Source organism: Thamnophis elegans, chromosome 2 (genome assembly GCF_009769535.1).
Source record: "Thamnophis elegans isolate rThaEle1 chromosome 2, rThaEle1.pri, whole genome shotgun sequence".
Taxonomy (NCBI): Eukaryota; Metazoa; Chordata; class Lepidosauria; order Squamata; family Colubridae; genus Thamnophis; species Thamnophis elegans.
This window is the reverse complement of record NC_045542.1, coordinates 1211296-1230628: the sequence shown is the minus strand read 5'-3', so window position 1 is coordinate 1230628 and position 19333 is coordinate 1211296. Positions and strand designations below refer to the sequence as shown.

The 19333-nt window shown below is 42.7% G+C and overlaps 1 protein-coding gene across 1 annotated transcript; it reads right to left on the bottom strand.

Moving 5' to 3' along the window:
- Positions 1-389: 389 nt before the first annotated feature.
- Positions 390-11891, bottom strand: TSPAN16 (tetraspanin 16). Its single transcript, XM_032210502.1, has 7 exons — positions 11745-11891; positions 9361-9567; positions 7642-7716; positions 6914-7021; positions 3171-3305; positions 1837-1920; positions 390-446 (listed from the first exon to the last, which is right to left on the bottom strand). The coding sequence occupies exons 1-7, from the start codon at positions 11889-11891 to the stop codon at positions 390-392; spliced, it is 813 nt and encodes a 270-aa protein (XP_032066393.1).
- Between the last annotated feature and the right edge of the window lie 7442 nt (positions 11892-19333).

The window sequence follows — 19333 nt, the reverse complement described above, 5'->3', positions numbered from 1 at the left end:
CTCTCATCAGGTCTGCTAATCCTGTGCACATATCCTTACAACTGACATTCAAACATATTTAATGTTCTGTTTTTCAAAATAAATGTTCCTTCTAAAAAAAAATCCCTGGGCTTCCCACCGCATAGAACGAATAGCAATAGACGCAGCCTATTCATTTTCTTGGCATGTCTGACTACGGAATGATTTTTACAATAGTAAGGGGAAATTAATGGTTGATCAATAACATTATCAAAGAGGTTCAAGATGTGGTAGCTCTGTAGCTATACAGAGCCACTGAAAGATACTGTGGTTTTTTCCCATTTATGAACAAGGACAATTGCCTTGTCCTTCACGGCAGGCACAGACTGACTTGGCTGGTGCTTGATTGGGCCAAGGAATGGCATTTTCCTTCAGACCTTTGTACCAATATGAAAATAGAGGGTCAAGGAGACGACCATCGCAGCCAGCTGCAAAACAAAAGAAAAAGTGAAATGAGATTGACATAGTTTGCATGCTATTTTACTAATCTGACACAACCTCTGACGTATAATGGACTTAAAATGTCCTCAAAGCCTGCAGAAACTATTCACTTACTCTTTTTCTAGATTTCAGAAGGATTATGATAACATTTCGGAGTAAAGGTTTGACTCATTTTCTATGACAGTATAATCTGACAGCATCTAGGCCAGTGTTTCTCAACCTTGGCAACTTGAAGATGTCTGGACTTCAACTCCCAGAATTCCCCAGCCAGCGAATGCTGGCTGGGGAATTCTGGGAGTTGAAGTCCGGACATCTTCAAGTTGCCAAGGTTGAGACACACTGATCTAGGCAATATCTATAAATGATATAGGTGAATGAAAGAATGTTGCCTAAAATTAATATAAGTGGGAAGATTTATTCGCTTTAAGAGATGTTTTTTTCTGAACCTATTATCAATTCCACTATAGAAATGAAGTAAAGATAGCAACTTCTGCAAATTAATCAGCATACTGGTATATCTTTGAAGACCAGGATACATTGTGCTGTAATGGACAAGAAACCTGTTGCTCCTGCCCTCAAGAAGTGAGGTCAGTTCCCATCTTCCTGAAGACTTGACTCTGCCAGTTAGTCTGGAGCCCCAAGGTAGGAACATCACACTGGCGGTGATTAATCGATTAATAACAGATTCACCTGCTCCGCCTTCTCCCTCCCCCTATCTTTTAGCTTTATTTATTCCTGATAATTCTTATTTTTATACTCTTTTTTACTCTTACTGTATACATATTGTTGCATAAGCTGCACAGAGTCACCTAGTGGTTGAGATGGGGGCAAAAAATAATAATAAATAAAAATAAAATAAAAAAAATAAAAAACCGCACATGGAGTATAATTTTAAATCTGCTAGTGAGATTTAGTTTTGGTATTATGATTACCAGAGTCTTTTAGTAGCAGTAAAGCATTTGGCAGTAAATATATAAAGGAAAAAGATTGGAGAAGGTTGTTAAAAATACCCAAACTGGAACTGATCAAAGCAAATTCATCAAAGATGAATGATACAGTTTTTCTAAAGCAGTGTTTCTCAACCTTGGCCACTTGAAGATGTCTGGACTTCAACTCCCAGAATTCCCCAGCCAGCGAATGCTGGCTGGGGAATTCTGGGAGTTGAAGTCCAGACATCTTCAAGTGGCCAAGGTTGAGAAACACTGTTCTAAAGTCTCTATTAAACAAAACAGTGAACATACATTAGCCACACTGTCTGGGCTTTTGCAATAGATTTAATCAAAAGTTGCTTTTGGAAAGCAAATTCTGGGGTCTATGACTCTAGGTTAATGATGTCATGAATCTTGAGATCAGGAGAAGGAGCCTGTGTAAGCCTACCTCAACCATCCCAATCGCTAGAGCCACTCCTCCGACGATCTTCCCATTGTGCTTCAGAAACATCTCAAATTGAAACAGGCAGCCCTGGAAGATGAAGGTATGTGATGTAGCGGAGAGAATTTGTTATCGCTTTCCTCTATGTGACTGAAATTTCTTGATTTCAGTATCAGTATTGATACAAGAGTCCTGGATCATTTTGCCAATTTAATGAATTCTTTGAGACTCGAATAAAGTAGGATGCCTGGTGGGGAAAAAGCAGGCAGGGATTGCCATAGCCTATTGCCACCTCCACACATCCTGTTTTCAGCCTCTGTGCACCCCATTTTCCGCCCATTCCGAGCGATGGGGGATCGGAATGGGTGGGAAATGGAGAGCGCAGAGGTCGAAAAAGGGGCACGTGGAGGCAGCAATTGGCTATGGCAATCCCTGCAGCCTGAAACAGCTGATTGTCGGGAGGCCGATCCAACCGACAATCAGCTGCTTGTGCTGATCAGGCTGTGCTGAAGCTGAAACTGAAATAGACTGTTTGCTGTTTGCTGCAAGGAGGCAAATGGCTGGGAGGCAGAGGGTGGGGGCTGAGGGTGGGTGGGACTACATTCAGTGTATAAGACACACCCAAATTTTCACCCTCTTTTAGGGAGGAAAAAGTGCTCTTATACTCTGAAAAATATGGTATTTTCGTTCCTTATTTAAGGGACTTGGTTCACATGTTTCCTGTAATTCAGGAGTAGCTTTAATGAGTCAGAAAATGCCATAGTTCAAACAGCTTGCTTTTCTGGTGAAGAGCTCCAATTTGTCAACCCACCCAAATGTTTCTTTCCAATGGTGGTATTCTGGTTTGACTGACTTACAGGGTCCAAATGGAGTGATTTGAAAGGGACTGATGTAATTTATTTCTTTTACTTTGATTTTTTTAAAAGAGGGGAGGGATGTTTTGGGGTGAACCTAACAGTGCAGAGAACAATGCATTCAATAACAGGCCAACAGCTAAACACTGACTAGATGGCAGTTCTGCGTGCTTGGCTATTGAGCCAAATTAAGGAGTTCCCTGCCTACATAAACATATTTTCGTAGTGCCTTGAATCCTGGCAGGAACTGAAAATTATCAGAGTTGCCTTGAGCAATATCAAGTAGGCTTTGAATTGGGATTAGAATGGTTTGGGGGGGGTGAGAAGGTTGGCGGCCCCTCAATTAACTAGATTTTACCTACAGACTGGGCAGGGTGTCATTTCCTCTAAGAGAGATTAGATGGGCCTCTTTTGGCCTTAAAAGTGATCCTTGTCACAACCCTGAAAAGCAACCAGCCTTTTGTGATCTTTAGGAAAGAAAGTTACCTGCTTATTACGGTCTATTTGAAACTGCTGGCATTCTATGTTAGACAGGCAGCAAAGAGGAGGGTATTTCTTATGAGCTTGATAGAAGTAGGAACTGTTGAAATCTGCATAGTTGTTGAATCCACAGCATTTCAGCTAGAACAGGAAGATGCACGGGGTTTACAGTTGCCAAAAGACAGGGAAGCAGCCAGAAAATACATTGGACTATCCCAAAGCTGCTAAGATGTAAATTCAGTGCCAACATTGGGGTTTTTATATTACACAATTCATTATGCCAGTGTTTCTCAACCTTGGGGACTTTAAGTCCTGTGGACTTCAACTCCCAGAATCCCCCAGCCAGCACAGCTGTGCTGGCTGGGGGATTCTGGGAGTTGAAGTCCACAGGACTTAAAGTCCCCAAGGTTGAGAAACACTGCATTATGCTTAATGTCTCACAAACTAAGTAGGCCATTTCCCAAGGTTTTTCCGGAGTTAATAGAAGGATAAAATCGAGATCACGTGAAGTAATAGAACTGCTTTACAAAGCCTTAGTGCAGCCACACTTGGAATACGGCGTCCATTTTCGGTCACCAAAATATAAAAAAAGATGTTGACATTCTGGAAAGAGTACAGAGAAGAGCAACAAAGATGATTAGGGGGCTGGAGGTTAAACTTATGAAGAACAGTTGCAGGAATTGGGCCTGGTTAGTTTGGTGAAAAAAAGGACTATGGGAGACATGATCACAGCATTTCAATATTTGAGCGGCTGCCACAAAGATGGGGGACGGGACTATTTCCCAAAGCTTCAGAAAACAGGACAAGAACCAATGGCTGGAAACTAATCAGGGAGAGAAGCAACCTAGAACTTAGGAGAAATTTCCTAATGGTGAGAAAAATCAACCAGTGGAATGGCTTGCCTTCAGAAGTTGTGGGTAGAGGCTTTCAAGAAGAGGCTGGACAACCATTTGTCTGAAATGAGTCTCCTGTCAATGCTGGGGGTTGGATTAGAGCAGTGTTTCTCAACCTTGGTCAACTTGAAGATGTCCGGACTTTAACTCTCAGAATTCCCCAGCCAGCATTCGCTGGCTGGGGAATTCTGGGAGTTGAAGTCCAGACATCTTCAAGTTGCCAAGGTTGAGAAACACTGGATTAGAGGACTTCCAAGGTCCCTTCTAACTTTTATTCTGTTACTCTGTTATTCAGTTGGCTCTTCAGATTGCTGCACGTATACAATTTTTTATATTTTCTCAGTCTTTCTATACCTTCCTGCAGTTTATTGATGCATACAGAGATTACTCTAGATGCAAGTACAAATTAAATCATAAATGAAAAAAGAGACTTTCCCCACACATACCTTGGTGTTTATTTAAAATGCAGCTGTATTTGAACAAAACTCTAGCAGATTTCAAAATCAAACTTAGAATCTCACCGGCTCAAGGTTGACTCAGCCTTCCATCCTTCCGAGGTGGGTGAAATGAGGACCCGGATTGTTGTTGGGGGCGATATAGTGACTCTGTAAACCGCTTAGAGAGGGCTGAGAGCCCTGTGAAGCGGTATATAAGTCTAACTGCTATTGCTATCTATCTATCTATCTATCTATCTATCTATCTATCTATCTATCTATCTATCTATCTATCTATCTCTATATCTCTGTCTGTCCGTCCGTTCGTCCGTCCGTCCGTCTGTCCGTCCATCCATCCATCCATATCTCTTTATCTATCTATCTATCTATCTATCTATCTATCTATCTATCTATCTATCTATCTATCTAGTGGTTAGGATGCAGTACTGCAGGCCACTTCAGCTGACTGCTATCTGCAGTTCAGCGGTTCAAATCTCAACCGGCTCAAGGTTGACTCAGCCTTCCATCCTTCTGAGGTGGGAGAAATGAGGACCCAGACTGTGGGGGCGATATGCTGACTCTGTAAACCGCTTAGAGAGGGCTGAAAGCCCTATGAAGCGGTATATAAGTCTAACTGCTATTGCTATTGCTAATTTCTCTGAGTTAAAGTGGAAGTCAGACTAACAAGATTGCAATGGCACGCCAGAGAGTCATTTGAGTGCTGACCTATTATCACGAGTTAATTTTTAGCAGTAACTATGTGATATCTTATGTGGATATAAAATTTGAGAGATCATTTATAAAGATATTGAAGAGCACTGGGCCTAAGACAGAAGATATTGCACTGCATGCTTCCCTCCATGCAGATATTGTTCCATTGAGGACTATCTGCTGTGATTGGTAGCTGAATCCATTTGGTGGTGATAATGCCTGTTCCATGTTGTTCTGTCTTTCCCAAAAGTAGGCTGTGCTCTATTTTGTCAAATAGCTTACCAAAGTCCAAGTATATACAACATTTCCTTGATCCACTAATTTAGTCACTTTATTAAAAAAAGGCAATCAGGGTTTATTTTGGCACAATCTGATTTTAATAAACTGATGCCGGCTTCTATTAATCACCTCGTTCATGGTTAACAAATCTGCTGCTTGGTTCCCAGTCCTTTGGTAGTTCCCCAGTGCTCCAGGATTATTTGAAATATATAATTCAATGGGTGTGAGATCTTGTCTGCCAGCTCCTTCATAACTCTGGGATGTAATCCATCTGGTCCTGGTGATTTGAATAGGGTGAATAGGTTTGTTTTACCATTTCTTGTCTATTTTGACTTGTATTCCTAGTCTTGTCTTTTAGGATTCTGCTTTTGGTAAGGTTGGACTATTTTTTCTCTCTCTCTGAAGACAGATTCAAAGAATGAATTTAGCAGTTCCTTGCTGCCTGTCACCTTCTTGTCATCTTCTCCCATTAGTGGACTGGTTTTTTCCTTGACTTTTTCCTTGTATTTTTTATATTGAAAGGAACTTTTTAAACATTGTGACATTTGTTGTAAATGTTCATTCTGAGTGTTAGATCGGGTAATGGAGAGGCACACACAGGCTTAGCGGTAGCAACAGCTCGTTATTAAATGCAACAAGTGAGAACAATCCCGCGAAGTTTGAGTCTGACAGCAGCCCTTTTATAGGGAGCTGACAGACCCTTCGACCAATAGGATTAAGCCTCTGTTCCCGCCGGAACAGAGGACCTTGGTGGAAACCACTATAGTTGAAGCTAGCATGTGACACTGAGTCTTTGCTTTCCCGACTTTGTCTTTGCAGATTCGAACTCTATGCTGGTGTTCTGCCTTAGTTATGGGTTGCTCTTTCCACTTTTTCCTCTCTCTGGTAGTTTCCTGATGCTCCAGGATACTCGTTAGAGAGAGAACCAATAGCAATAGCAATAGCAGTTAGACTTATATACAGCTTCATAGGGCTTTCAGCCCTCTCTAAGCGGTTTACAGAGTCAGCATATCTCCCCCACAGTCTGGGTCCTCATTTCACCCACCTCGGAAGGATGGAAGGCTGAGTCAACCTTGAGCCGGTGAGATTAGAACCGCTGAACCACTGAACTGCAGATAACAGTCAGCTGAAGTGGCCTGCACCCTAACCACTGCGCCACCTCGGCTCTTAATAACCAATCTAACCAATAACCAATCTAAACCAATCTAAGGAGGAATTTCCTGACAGGGAGAACAATCAGTCAGTGGAAAGCTTGCCTCCCAGAGCTGTGGGCACTCCATTGCTGGAGCTTTTCCAAAAGATTGAACATTAATTTGTCCAGGATGGTATAAGGACTCCTGCCTTGTGTGGATTGGACTAGAAAACCTCCAAGGTCCCTTCCAGCCCCATGAGTCTAAGGTCTTATAAAACTGGTCTTTGCCAGCTGAATTACCTGTTTCATTGTAGTGTCCCAAATGGCTGTGAGGTCTTCTTGCCTCCCATAGTCTTCTTTTAAAGTCTTCAGGGCCCAGTTTTTCAAGTGTTCAACAAATATATTTGCCTGAAGTCAAGAGGCAAGGTAATGGTAAACAATAATATTACAATTTGTCACTTCACTTCCATATAATACTGCTTAAATTGCCTTATCAGCTGTTCAAAATCTTTCACTATAGCTGGATGAACTGTGTCGTCAACATGCGAAATCAGCCCGCCTAAATTTGGTGTTCTTTAGACCTATCGGGGATGCGGTGGCTCAGTGGCTGAGACGCTGAGCTTGTCGATCAGAAAGGTTGGCAGTTCGAATCCCTAGCACCGCGTAATGGAGTGAGTTGCCATTACTTGTCCCCCTTCTGCCAACCTAGCAGTTCGAAAGCATGTAAAAATGCAAGTAAAAAATAGGAACCACCTTTGGTGGAAAGTAACAGCATTCCGTGCGTCTTTAGCATTTAGTCATGCCAGCCACATGACCACGGAGACGTCTTTGGACAGCGCTGGCTCTTTGGCTTTGAAATGGAGATGAGCACCGCCCCCTAGAGTGGGGAATGACTAGCACATATGTGCAAGGGGAACATTTACCTTTACCTTTAGACCTATTGGGCTATACTTCCAGATATCCTAGTAGGATGGCTATTGAGTAGCATGTGAAAAAATGGGGGCGGGGGATTGTTAGCCATGACTTACCACAGTGGAGAAAATCAGCACCATGGCAGCACACACCACTTCTGCTGTGAAGAGTACCAGTATAGCTGCAAAAAACTAGAAACAGAGAAATGTGCTGTTCACTACCAGCAAACTAGAAATGCCAGTTAAAGCTGAGAGATTAGGCAAAGTCTAAATAGTGACTTTCCAATGTTTTTAAATAGAGAGATTCAATATTGTACCATATAATTGGTTTTAGTTGTCAGAAAGAGAAACAGACATACTACAATGAGTAGACAAGGAGTGCTATTATTATTTTGTTGTTGAGTTTGTTAGCAATAGCATTAGACTTATATACTGCTTCACGGTGCTTTCCAGCCCTTTCCAAGAGGTTTACAGAGTCAGCCTCTTGCCCCCAACAATCTGGGCCCTCATTTTACCCATCTTGGAAAGATGGAAAGCTGAGTCAACCCTGTGCCTGGTGGGATTTGAACTGCCAAACTGTAGGCAGCCGGCAGTCAGCAGAAGTAGCCTGCAGTACTGCTCTCTAACCACTGCACCACTGCAGCTCATAGTATGTTCTTATACTATTAATCATATCTATAGGACAACCCAATTTTAGGCATACTATATTTATACTGACTATAAATGATGTCCATGTGGATGTCCATGAGCCGAGGTGGCGCAGTGGTTAGGGTGCAGTACTGCAGGCCACTTCAGCTGACTGTTATCTGCAGTTCGGCGGTTCAAATCTCACCGGCTCAAAGGTTGACTCAGCCTTCCATCCTTCCGAGGTGGGTGAAATGAGGACCCAGACTGTGGGGGCGATATGCTGACTCTGTAAACCACTTAGAGAGGGATGAAAGCCCTATGAAGCGGTATATAAGCCTAACTGCTATGGCTATTGCTATAAGGGGGATGGATGGAAGGCAACATTCTGCCAAAAGTGAAGATGGCCTGAGACTGCCCCCCCCACCACATATAAGGAAGAGCCTATTTGACAGAATGAAGCAGCCAGATCATTTAACTAAGCTGTTTTTAAACTAGGCAGTCTATCTCTCAGAGAGAGAGAGAGAGAGATTTTAAGGCACTTCTCCGGTGCTTTATAATGATGTTTGGGTATAAGAAGGAGAAACTATATTAGGCTTTCAAGATTCTATTATTAAAACCTATTTCAATAAAGTGATCTATTGTTTGTGATACTTGTTTTCTGACCTGATCTGCCTTAAAGAGCTGGCAGATTATTTCAAACGTCAAATATCAACCAATACTAGGGCTATGCAGCATTCTGAATTTGAAAGCACTTAGGTGCTTCAAAGCACGTATGGATATGTCCTTGGGACCTATCCACAACTCCTTTAACCTTTCATCAGTCTTTTACTGATAAAGAATCTAAGTAGAATTATTCTTTGTACCGTCTATTAACATTTTAAGAGAATTTTAAGTAACAGAAAATCATATTCTTGCCCACCTAACTGGAGTTTTTGAGTAATACCAATATCGAGAACTGACTTCAATCTAGCTCCATAAAATAAATAGGAATCAAAAATGCTTGAAAAAGAGCCTGGTGATCCTTTCATGATGGGAGATTTATTTTGGGACTCTACCAGCATATCAAGATTCAGAAGAATTTGAAGGCAGAAAAGGTCTAGGAGCAGAAGTTAAATCAAGACGGGAGTAGCCATATGTAAACTTTACAGCTTAGCAAATTCGTAACACCCACATTCGGTCTACGGCAAGATCTTTTTGCAAATCACTTACCACCAGCAGGAGACATCGGCTTTCTTTCACAGCTCCCCAGCATCCCAAAAAGCCCATGATGAAAAGGATGCTACCAACTGTGATGCACAGGTAACCCACATGGAGCAGAAGCATCATTTGTGGTGCAGCAACTCCAAGGATCTTCTCAAAGGAATCACCGTCTACCTTCACCCAGATACCAATGCCCAGCAAAGCCAGGCCCCCTAGCTGGGAGGAAAATGGAGAGAAAGCAGAAGGTATCATTTCTGCATAAGAAAGTTCTAATTCTGCAATAAAAACGTTTGAGCAAAAAGGACTGTTTGCTATAGCTCCAACATTTCATTCCTAACAAATTGAACCAGTATCAGTTGACTGGTTAGAAACATTCATAAATCTCTCCCCCTTACCACAATGGATCCTCAAGGCAATGTACAATCTGTACAGATAGTCCTTGACTTACAACTATAATTGAGCTCAGAATTACAGTCATAAGTTGTTGCAATTGTAAGTTGTGGTATTCAGCAGTTTCTGACCAGTTCTAGAGAACCGATTGTCAGCCTCTGCTTTGCTATCGCTTCGGCTGCCATGAAACGGGGAGGGAGGGCATGGTATTTGGGAGGGGTTACTCATTGTGCTGGAGGAAGGTTCTGGAGTTCACCGACTGATCGGACTACGCATGCGTGGGTGTTTCCCACCAGGACTAACGGCACCGACATTCCATCTTTGTGATCCCTTTTGACTTCGCTTTGCTATGCCTTTAATCATTCTTAATTAGTAAAAGTACACTTGATTTCCACACATGGAGTCTTGTGGTCTTTCTTTCCTAATTAATTAATGGAGAGGTGTTGACACCGATAGTGGAAATTTTGAGTAGTTCGGACAACCAATAAATACCACTCTGACTGGCCTCACCCGCATCTATTCTCTGCCTCCCAGGTCCCAGCTGATCGGGAGGAAATGGAGATTTTACAGTATCCTTCCCCTGCCATGCCCACCAAGCCACACCCACAGAACCAGTAGTAAAAAAAAAAATTGAATCCCACCCCTGGGCTGGAAGAAAATTTCCAGCCATTTTTGCAACAGTCATTAAACAAATACTGAAGTTATTAAGTAAAGGCTCCAGTTGTTAAGCCAACCCATTCATTTGAATGAGTGTTTTTTTAATCGAAATCAGCATAAAATGCTGGAAACTGACAACAGAAATTGCAAATTGTGGTCAGGTGATCATGGTAGGCTGCAAGCAGTCATAAAGCTGACTCCCCTGACGTGTAGTCAGTGACTATGGGAGCCGTGTGACCATTTATGACAGCTGGAGGTGCTTACAGGCTGTAAAGCACCCATTCTATAGCCACTGCAACTTTAAATGGGCATAAAACAACCAGTTATTAAGCTAGGACTATCTGTAATAAAATAGGCTTTATATATACTGTATATAAAACCTATAGAAATCTGGTTGGTAGAATCAACATGTGTCTTTCTTGGTTTCTGGGACCTGATGCTAACTAGATCAGTGTTTCTCAACCTTGGCGACTTTAAGTCCTGTGGACTTCAACTCCCAGAATCCCCCAGCCAGCTGGTACATAATGCAGTGAGCATCCAGTGTGGGGGCAGCAAGCAGGGCTGGGTGGCAGCAGCAACAGCTAGCAACAATGGTTATAAAGGTGGCCAAAATAGCAGAAATGTGAGAAACAGGTGAACAGGGAAAGTTGAAGTGAAAGCAGTTCCCTTATCTTTTTCCAACAGTGGCTTGGGTTCTTGCCTAACATCTATGTGGTATTCACTCAAAAACCACAACTGGGAATGCCAAAATGGCTGCTGCTGAGTGGAGCAGTCATGTGACATTTCTCTCAGCCGCAGGGTTGCCAGTCCCAATTATGGTCGTTAAGTGATGACTACTTATACTGAGAATGGAACTATTTGTTGGTGAGCAAATCCACATAATAAACAAACTTGCAGAGAAGAATAATACTTAATCCTTCAAATTATCCCATGCAATTATTTCTATCAGACAATGTTGGACAGAATGTTAGCCGCCCTGAGTCCCTCTGGGAATAGGGCGGCATATAAATGAAATAAACCTAATAAATAAACCTATAACTTACAATTTGTTAAGGATTGGAGGATAGAGGAAATTGGGATCATTTCCAATTTATACCATTACATTATAAGAGAACTACGGTGGGAAACCATTTTCGTATTTGTTCTGTTGTATGAACAATGGGACATATTAAGATTGCTTTCCCATGCTGAGTATTTCCACATATGAGGCTCGTCCTGCCCTTAAACCTCTCACATCTGCACATCACAGATATTTTGCAAAAGTATACTTTGTGCATCTGTTCAACTTCCTGACCTATTCATCCAGTTCTCTGCCACAACCAGTTGTGTAAGTAGCACATACTTACAAAGATCACTCCATTAAATACAAACATCATCATCTTCAGGAATGAGAAACAGATATTCATTTTGTACCTGCAGTCAAGAGAATGATAATTGTCATTTTGGTGAGAAAACCATAGAAGGCAAACAGTGATAGTGTAGGATTTGGCCATGTCTTTGGCCATAAAACAAAGACATTGAAATTAATGACAAATTTATGAAGTCATTACTTTACTTTACTTTATTGTAATTGTACATATGTACACAGTCAGGGGTGGGTTTCAAACGGTTCGCGGCTGTCCCTGCGAACCGGTTGGTCGGCGAACCCGGAAGTAAGTAACTTCCGGGAACGGCGACTGGCCCACCTGCCCGCCCGTGCTCCTTACCCGGTTTTGACGAGTTCTGCGCTTCCACGCATGCGCAGGACGCATACAGTGCCTGCGCAATCCTTCAGGAGCAGCTGGAGCATCGCACAGATGCTAGTACGCATGTGTGCGCCGTGCGTGTGCACGAGGACGCTGCCGGCCCTGTACCAACCGAACCGGTTGGAACGGGGCGAGAAACCCACCCCTGTACACAGTATACACATACAACAAAACTCACATAACACCCAGAGACCCGGCCCAACACACATAACAATCCCCAAACACATACCTACCCATCAAAAAATTCCCCACCCCTAAACCATCCAAACATCCACAAAACAGACAAAGTAATGCTGTCCAATAGCTCACTGATGGTGGCTCTTTAGTTCATTGTTGAGTGCAATTATAGCTCTGGGATAAAAGCTATTCAGAAGACGTGTGGTCCGAGTTTTAATTGTTTCTGTATCTTCTGCCAGAACGCAACAGTCTAAAAAGATGGTAAGCAGGATGGGAAGAGTCTCTTGAGAATGTTATGCAACTTCCTCAAACACCAAAATGTGAAGATGTCATCCAGGGCTAGTCGCTGGAGCCCAGTGATATTCTGGGCAGTTTTAATGATTCTCTGTAGAGCTTTTTTGTCCAGAGCTGCTCCCCCACCATGCAAGAGTGCCGTATGTCAGGACACCCTCAATAGTGCTGCAATAGTAGGACAGAAGTAGATGCTGAGATAGATTTACCAATTGGATTGTACAGTCTTAGATTGTAGATTTTAGAACATCGTCAATTTTCTGTTACCTATCATTTGCTGTCAAATAAATGTACAAAATTTAAATAGCTGAAAAATCTCAACTTCAACAGCATCACCATGTCATCGCAATGCCTCATACAACTGTCTCAGATACTTCCAGAACTAAGAATGCAAAGGTAAATGTACTTGTCCACCATGTTTTTCTATTTTGGGGCATCAACATTGTATAAAATACAGAAGGGGAATCAGAAACAATGTTAAAGTAATTAAAGGTGTGAACTGGAAAAAAGGAAAGGAAATACAACTAATTCTAGTTTAGACCAATACAGTTCAATATAACAAACTTTTCTATCCTTATTTCTTGCATATAGATATCTGTTCTGACCCCCCTCCTTCACTCGTTCAAAGACGACAGGCAGACAGACTTAAAAGCAAATAACTTTATCAGTCCTCTGCTCAGACTGGCTGCAAGCCCAAAGTAAACATAAATAAAGTCTCTGGCAGGAAGATAACAGAATGCAAACACAAAGATCTGTTACGGCCAAACCAGGTGTACAGAAAGAAAGCAAACCACTTCTCCAGGTGCCTCTCACAAACAAACCACGACCGATGAACGATGAACGATGAACGAACGATGAACATTGACTTCTGCAACCAGGGCGTGGCACCATCAGTCCTTTTCTCTCCAGAAGACCACACTAATGAGCCCCAGCTGCATTGTTATTCCTGCATCCCGACTCAATTCACAGCAAACTTCTGCTGAGTCACAACAGATATCATCATCATCATCATCATCATCATCATCATCATCATCATCATCTTAGCCATTGTCTATTCACCGCAAGATAAAGGCCTCTTCTGCAGGTTTCCAACCAATATGGTCCTGAGCTTTCTTTTGCCAATGCAATACTTGCTGATGCCACCGATCTATCTTGTCTTAGGTCTGTTTCGTGGATGATTTTTATGACTGCCTTGGTCCACCTACCATCAGTTCTTCTTGCTACATGACTAGCCCTTTTCCATTTCCATTTTTTACTCTCTTGACATCATACAGTTTTGTTTGTTTTCTAATCCACGTGCAGGTCTTTCTATCTTGTCCTGTAATGCCAATCGTGTATTTTTCCATGGCATTTTGTGCCACTTGTTGCTTTTGTATGAATTATTGTTACTGTTACTGTTTTTTAAATTTATAGGCCGCCCAATCCCGGAGGACTCCGGGCGGCTTACAGAAACAAAAATTAAGAAAGATTATAAACAAATAAAACACAACAATTTAAAAAAGACACAACATGCACCCAGTCTAAGCGGGGCTGGACCTCGGTCAAGAGGTCAACAGCCCCAGGCCTGCAGGAATAGCCAGGTTTTAAGAGCTTTTCGGAAGGCCATGAGAGTGGGGAGGGTCCAATTATGAGGTGAGTGTCCATGTTTCACTGGTATATAGATATGCAAATTAATACATTGTCTTTTGTTCTTTAAAATTCTCAACCTTTTTCAAGATTTGATTTAATTCATCCAATCATGATTCTCTTATGTTTTTTCTTTCTTTTTGACCCATTCATTCCCCCCCCCCCATATATTTGTTCTTCAACATTCTCTCTGTGTGACTAAATCACCTCAACATGCCACTTTCATACATTTTCCATATTTAATCAATGTTCTACCAAGGTATACAAATCCATCTACTTGCTCTAGTTTTTCACTTATATATAATTTTTTATAGTCCAATGCATTTACCTTTTTTGATAAATTAATTTTCAAACCCATGGTAATAATTGCATATACATTCTACTATTTATTGCAATTGATTCATATTCTTAGCCAATAATATGGCATCATCTGCATGAAAAAATACACAAATATTTGTGTCCTCAAAAACCACACCTCTGGGTGGTCATCAAGGTGATTCCCGTGTAGTGCACATTATAGTAGTTTGCAAGGTAACACGGTGATTAGGCAGGGTCCGTTCCTCCAGCATCAGCCGTGTGTGGTACACTAGCTAAAATTGGGCAAAGTGCCTCTTGTCCATAGCTTTTATCTACTATTTCTGCAGGAACTAAGAGTCCGGGAGCACCCTCAGATTGCACACCAACTCTTTCAGTAGGAGCCCAGCCCCATATTCCCTGAGACCTATTAGATCGCACAGATTAGGCCTCCTCCAGATTCCATCTGCCTGCCAATGTCGGCTGGCGACCCCCCGGGGGAGGGCCTTCTCTGTAGCTGCTCCAGCCATATGGAACAATCTCCCCGTGAGATCCGGACCCTTACTACCCTTCCGCCCTTCCGCAAAGCAACTAAGACCTGGCTGTTCCGGCAGGGCCGGGGGCTGTTGAACTATCCACCCCCATCCTAAGTTATGAATGTTGTTGTATTTTTAATTGTTGCTTTTTATTTTTATATTCCCCCTTCCCTTTTATTTGTAAGCTGCCCGGAGTCTTCCGAGAGTGGGCAGCATACAAGCTAAACTAACTAACTAACTAACTAAACTAACTAACTAAACTAACTAACTAAACTAACTAACTAACTAACTAACTAACTAACTAACTAACATACAGAGCTAAATTTGTGATTATCCAAGTGTTTCTGAAGCCACGGCATTGTGTTTTGCCTACTGAAGCATAATAATTGCCAAAGCAGCCAGTAAAACTACAACTTTCATCTTTACAGGGAATCAGATGAACACGTTCCTCTTTATATTTTGGAGTTGCTAAGCCAGAACCAAACAACCACATTATGGCTTAACAATGTGTAAACCATGCTACCTGCACCTTCAATAGCTCAGCAGAGTGATCCAGGTATCCCCAGGACCCAAATTAAGCACTTCAGAAGCCTTTCACATAAGCAGGAACAGGCATCAGCTTCGATTACTCTTTACTTAGGAACTGGCTGAGGAGAGGACCTTGTTTATTTTGAAAGGTTATCAGAGCCCTTAGTAAAAAATAAATAAATAGCATGTTAACATTTAGCTGTGATCATGGCAAATGATGAGATAATGTGAAGAAGAATATCAAGGAAGGCTCCACTTGCAGTTGTTTAATTGCATTTACAGGAGCAAAGAAATGAAAGCAGGTACTGGACAACTTGCCACCACCACTTGGCTGCTGCTGCTTGAGCAACTTTGCTTTGGCCAACTTGCTGCAGGGACAGCTCATCACAAGCCGAGGCTTTCCATTCTGGTTTCCAAAGCAAATGTGATGAAACTCACTTAAAAACGCTCTTGCTTAGCAACCAAAATGTTAGCTCAGAAACTCTGGCATTTGAAGCACACAAGTCTTAAAGCTGTCAATTAACAATACCCTTGCACCCCTCACCCTTTAGAAAAAAACCCCAGGGGCGTTCAAACTTGACAGCTTTAAGACTTGTGGACTTCAACTCCCAGAATTCCTCCTCTCGCTCTTCAGCTTGATAATGTGCGGACGGGCGGGGGGGAGGGAGCTGGAACCGGTTCTAAACGGCACTGTAGATTTGTGGAACCTCTTCTACAGAAGAGATTAGAACTGGCAGGAACCCACCCCTGGTGTGAGTGTTAGCAGCTCCAATCTGAGGTACGTGACAGGTAGAAGAGGAAGATATAAGATTGATTATGGGTTCTGATTGGAAGGCAGAAACATATATTTTGACAAATGCCAGATATTTTACAGACCCTAATAACTCTGTGTGTGTGTGTGTGTGTGTGTGTATGTATGTGTATGTATGTGTATGTATGTATAATATTAATTACAGGAAAGCAATGTTTATAAATGCAAGTATACAAAGGCAACATCTAGTATTCCAGTATTTCATATTCTGGCATTATTTAGTATATCCTTATTACTATTCCCCTTCAGTCGCTTGGCATCTGTGCATGCAAGGAACAATGATTCCCGCTTAGCCTGCCTTTCACAAGGAGCTGCTGGAAAGGGAGGAGGAGGAAGCCTTCAGGGAAAGTGGGCTGGTGGGAACTTTCACTTTCTTTTGGAGATCAGAGTGGAAGGCCCAGGCTCACAAAGAGTCCCTGTGGCAGGTTGGCCGGTGTGAGGTGTCCTGCAGCCAGGTGGTGGTGGGTGGCAGATGGCAGCAGCAAGTCATCATAGACTCGGTACTGGAATGGCTTCAGCCCATATAAGGGATGCCGGGTGGAGAGTGTTGGAATGAACCAGAGGTGGGTTCCTACCAGTTCGCACCTATTCGGTTAGAACCGGTTCGTCAAATCTACCGAACCAGTTAGAAGAGGTTCCACCAGTGGACCCCGGAAAGCAGGCCTCACCTACAGAAGAGGCTCCAAAATTTTTGAAACCCACCACTGGTCCTTGGAGATGATTATTCTACACTATCATGCTCCTATTTATAAAACTCAATTGCCTCTGTGAAAGGTAAGGATGGCTACTGCGTTTGTGGTGCAATCAGAACATTGCGTGTGTTGAAGTTGTTTTAACGCAAACCAAAGATGCCTTTTGAAAAACAAGTTTCCATCCTATTCTTATGCAGGCCAGTGCTGTGTGTGAGGTCATTTAAGGTGGTTCTGACAAGTGTCGTCGGCATCTTCATATCCGGTCACATGGGCGGCAAACCACTCCCATCCGGTCACATGGGCGGCAAGCCACTCCCACAGAGGAGGCCACACCCACAGAGTAGGTTCGAACAATTTTTGAAACCCACCACTGGAATGAACCTTGTAACATTAATCCCACTTGCCTCTCTCAACCAATGCGTCAAGATAAATGGCTCCAAAGATAAAGCTAGAGAAACAAACCTATCGTTTTTCTTAGCTACCAAGGACATTTTCAACCTTTCCTCCACCCTACTTCCTGTCCCCACTGAGCCTATTGTTCAGACATTAGCTCTGATCCCACTTACTCTGGCCGTCCACATCAGATTCCCTAAACATCTGTTTCTTAGAAGTGAGAGAATGGGAAGTAGTCCTCTTCCCTCTTCAAGTCCTCAATGTTGTCTTATCATTACAAACAGTACGTTCCAGAAGAACTGCCATCAGCCTGTAGTCAACGAGTCGGGCCCATTCTGCCAACATCCTTGAGTTGATAACTCAGGCCTTGTTTTCTTGGCTGCTACTGGATTCAAGCTGAAGCCGTTGCTTAGCAGCACTCCAGCAGCTGTTGTTTTCTTGCAACTGCCACGCTCTGCTTTCTGGTAGGCAAAGGGATCTCCACCAGCGCCTTCGCATCGTGCATTGAGATCAGGGAGGCAAAAAAATGTCAACGTCTTGCCTTTTCAACTTAATCGTGGGAATGGACTTGTGATGCCAAGGTGCCTTTTTTTTTGGCGGGGAGAGCTACCTGGTATCCTCTGTGCTGTGATCCTTCTGTTAAGACCCAGATTAAATCTTACTCTCGGAGATGATTCTCATTATCATAACTAGTTGTTGGATTTGCACTTCAGACCCTTGGCTTCCTGCTGAGTTACTTCCACAGATTCTGACATAATATTACATTTCTTAAATTTCACGGCCTCCATTCTCTGTTGATGAACTTGATACGTTTTCCTTAAACCCACTGAAATACCCACCTGAAAATCAGTGCCATGGATGGAAGACTGCAGACCATCCTTTGACAAACAAGATTGTAGCTCATTCTGGATTTGGGCTACGTTAACGTTATATAGATGAGGTTGTTGGGAAGGTAAAGAGAATCATTTCATGTTGAGGCATGAGACTTAACTTTATGGTCCAATATTTCATGTTGTACACCAGTGATGCCCACTACTGAATAGGGAGGCTCTCCATCCGGTCCCTTGTGCCCTGGTCAACCCCCGTTTGAAAGATTGCAATAGATTCTGTATGAGCAGTGTTTCTCAACCTTGGCAACTTGAAGATGTCCAGACTTCAACTCCCAGAATTCCCCAGCCAGCATTCGCTGGCTGGGGAATTCTGGGAGTTGAAGTCAGGACATCTTCAAGTTGTCAAGGTTGAGAAACACTGTGTATGAGGCTACCCTTGAAGCTTCAAGGAAGCTTCAGCTGATATAAAATGTGGCTGCACAGGCAATCTTGGGTGTCCAAAGAATGACGCCTATAACACCTCTGCTGCGTGATCTGCATTAGATGCTGGTTTGCTTCCAAGCCCAAGGTGTTGGTTATGACCTTTAAAGCCCTACATGAGCATGTGGTCAGAACTGTCTTCATCCTGTTACGTTACTCTACCCCACCCCAACCCTTCCCAGACCTTCATGCAGAGAAGGTATGTTGTGGACCCTATCAGTCAAAGAATTCCAACTGGTGGAGTCCAGAAAGAGAGTCTTTTCTGCTCTGGTTCCTCCCCTGTGAAGAATGCTCTCCCCACAGAAGTGGGGCTGTGCTCAGAGATGAGGTGAGTCCACACATACGCCTAGCTTTCTGTGAAACCATAAAAACTGTGCATGGGATGCACAGATGAGCCCGCAGCTGTGGGCTTAGTTGGTGCTCTGAATAAGCCCTCTCCAAATCTTTTGATTAATTCTCCTCTTGCCTCCTTTAAATTTTATATACTTTTTTAATGCGTTTGTTTTTTATTATACACCATCCTGACTCCTTT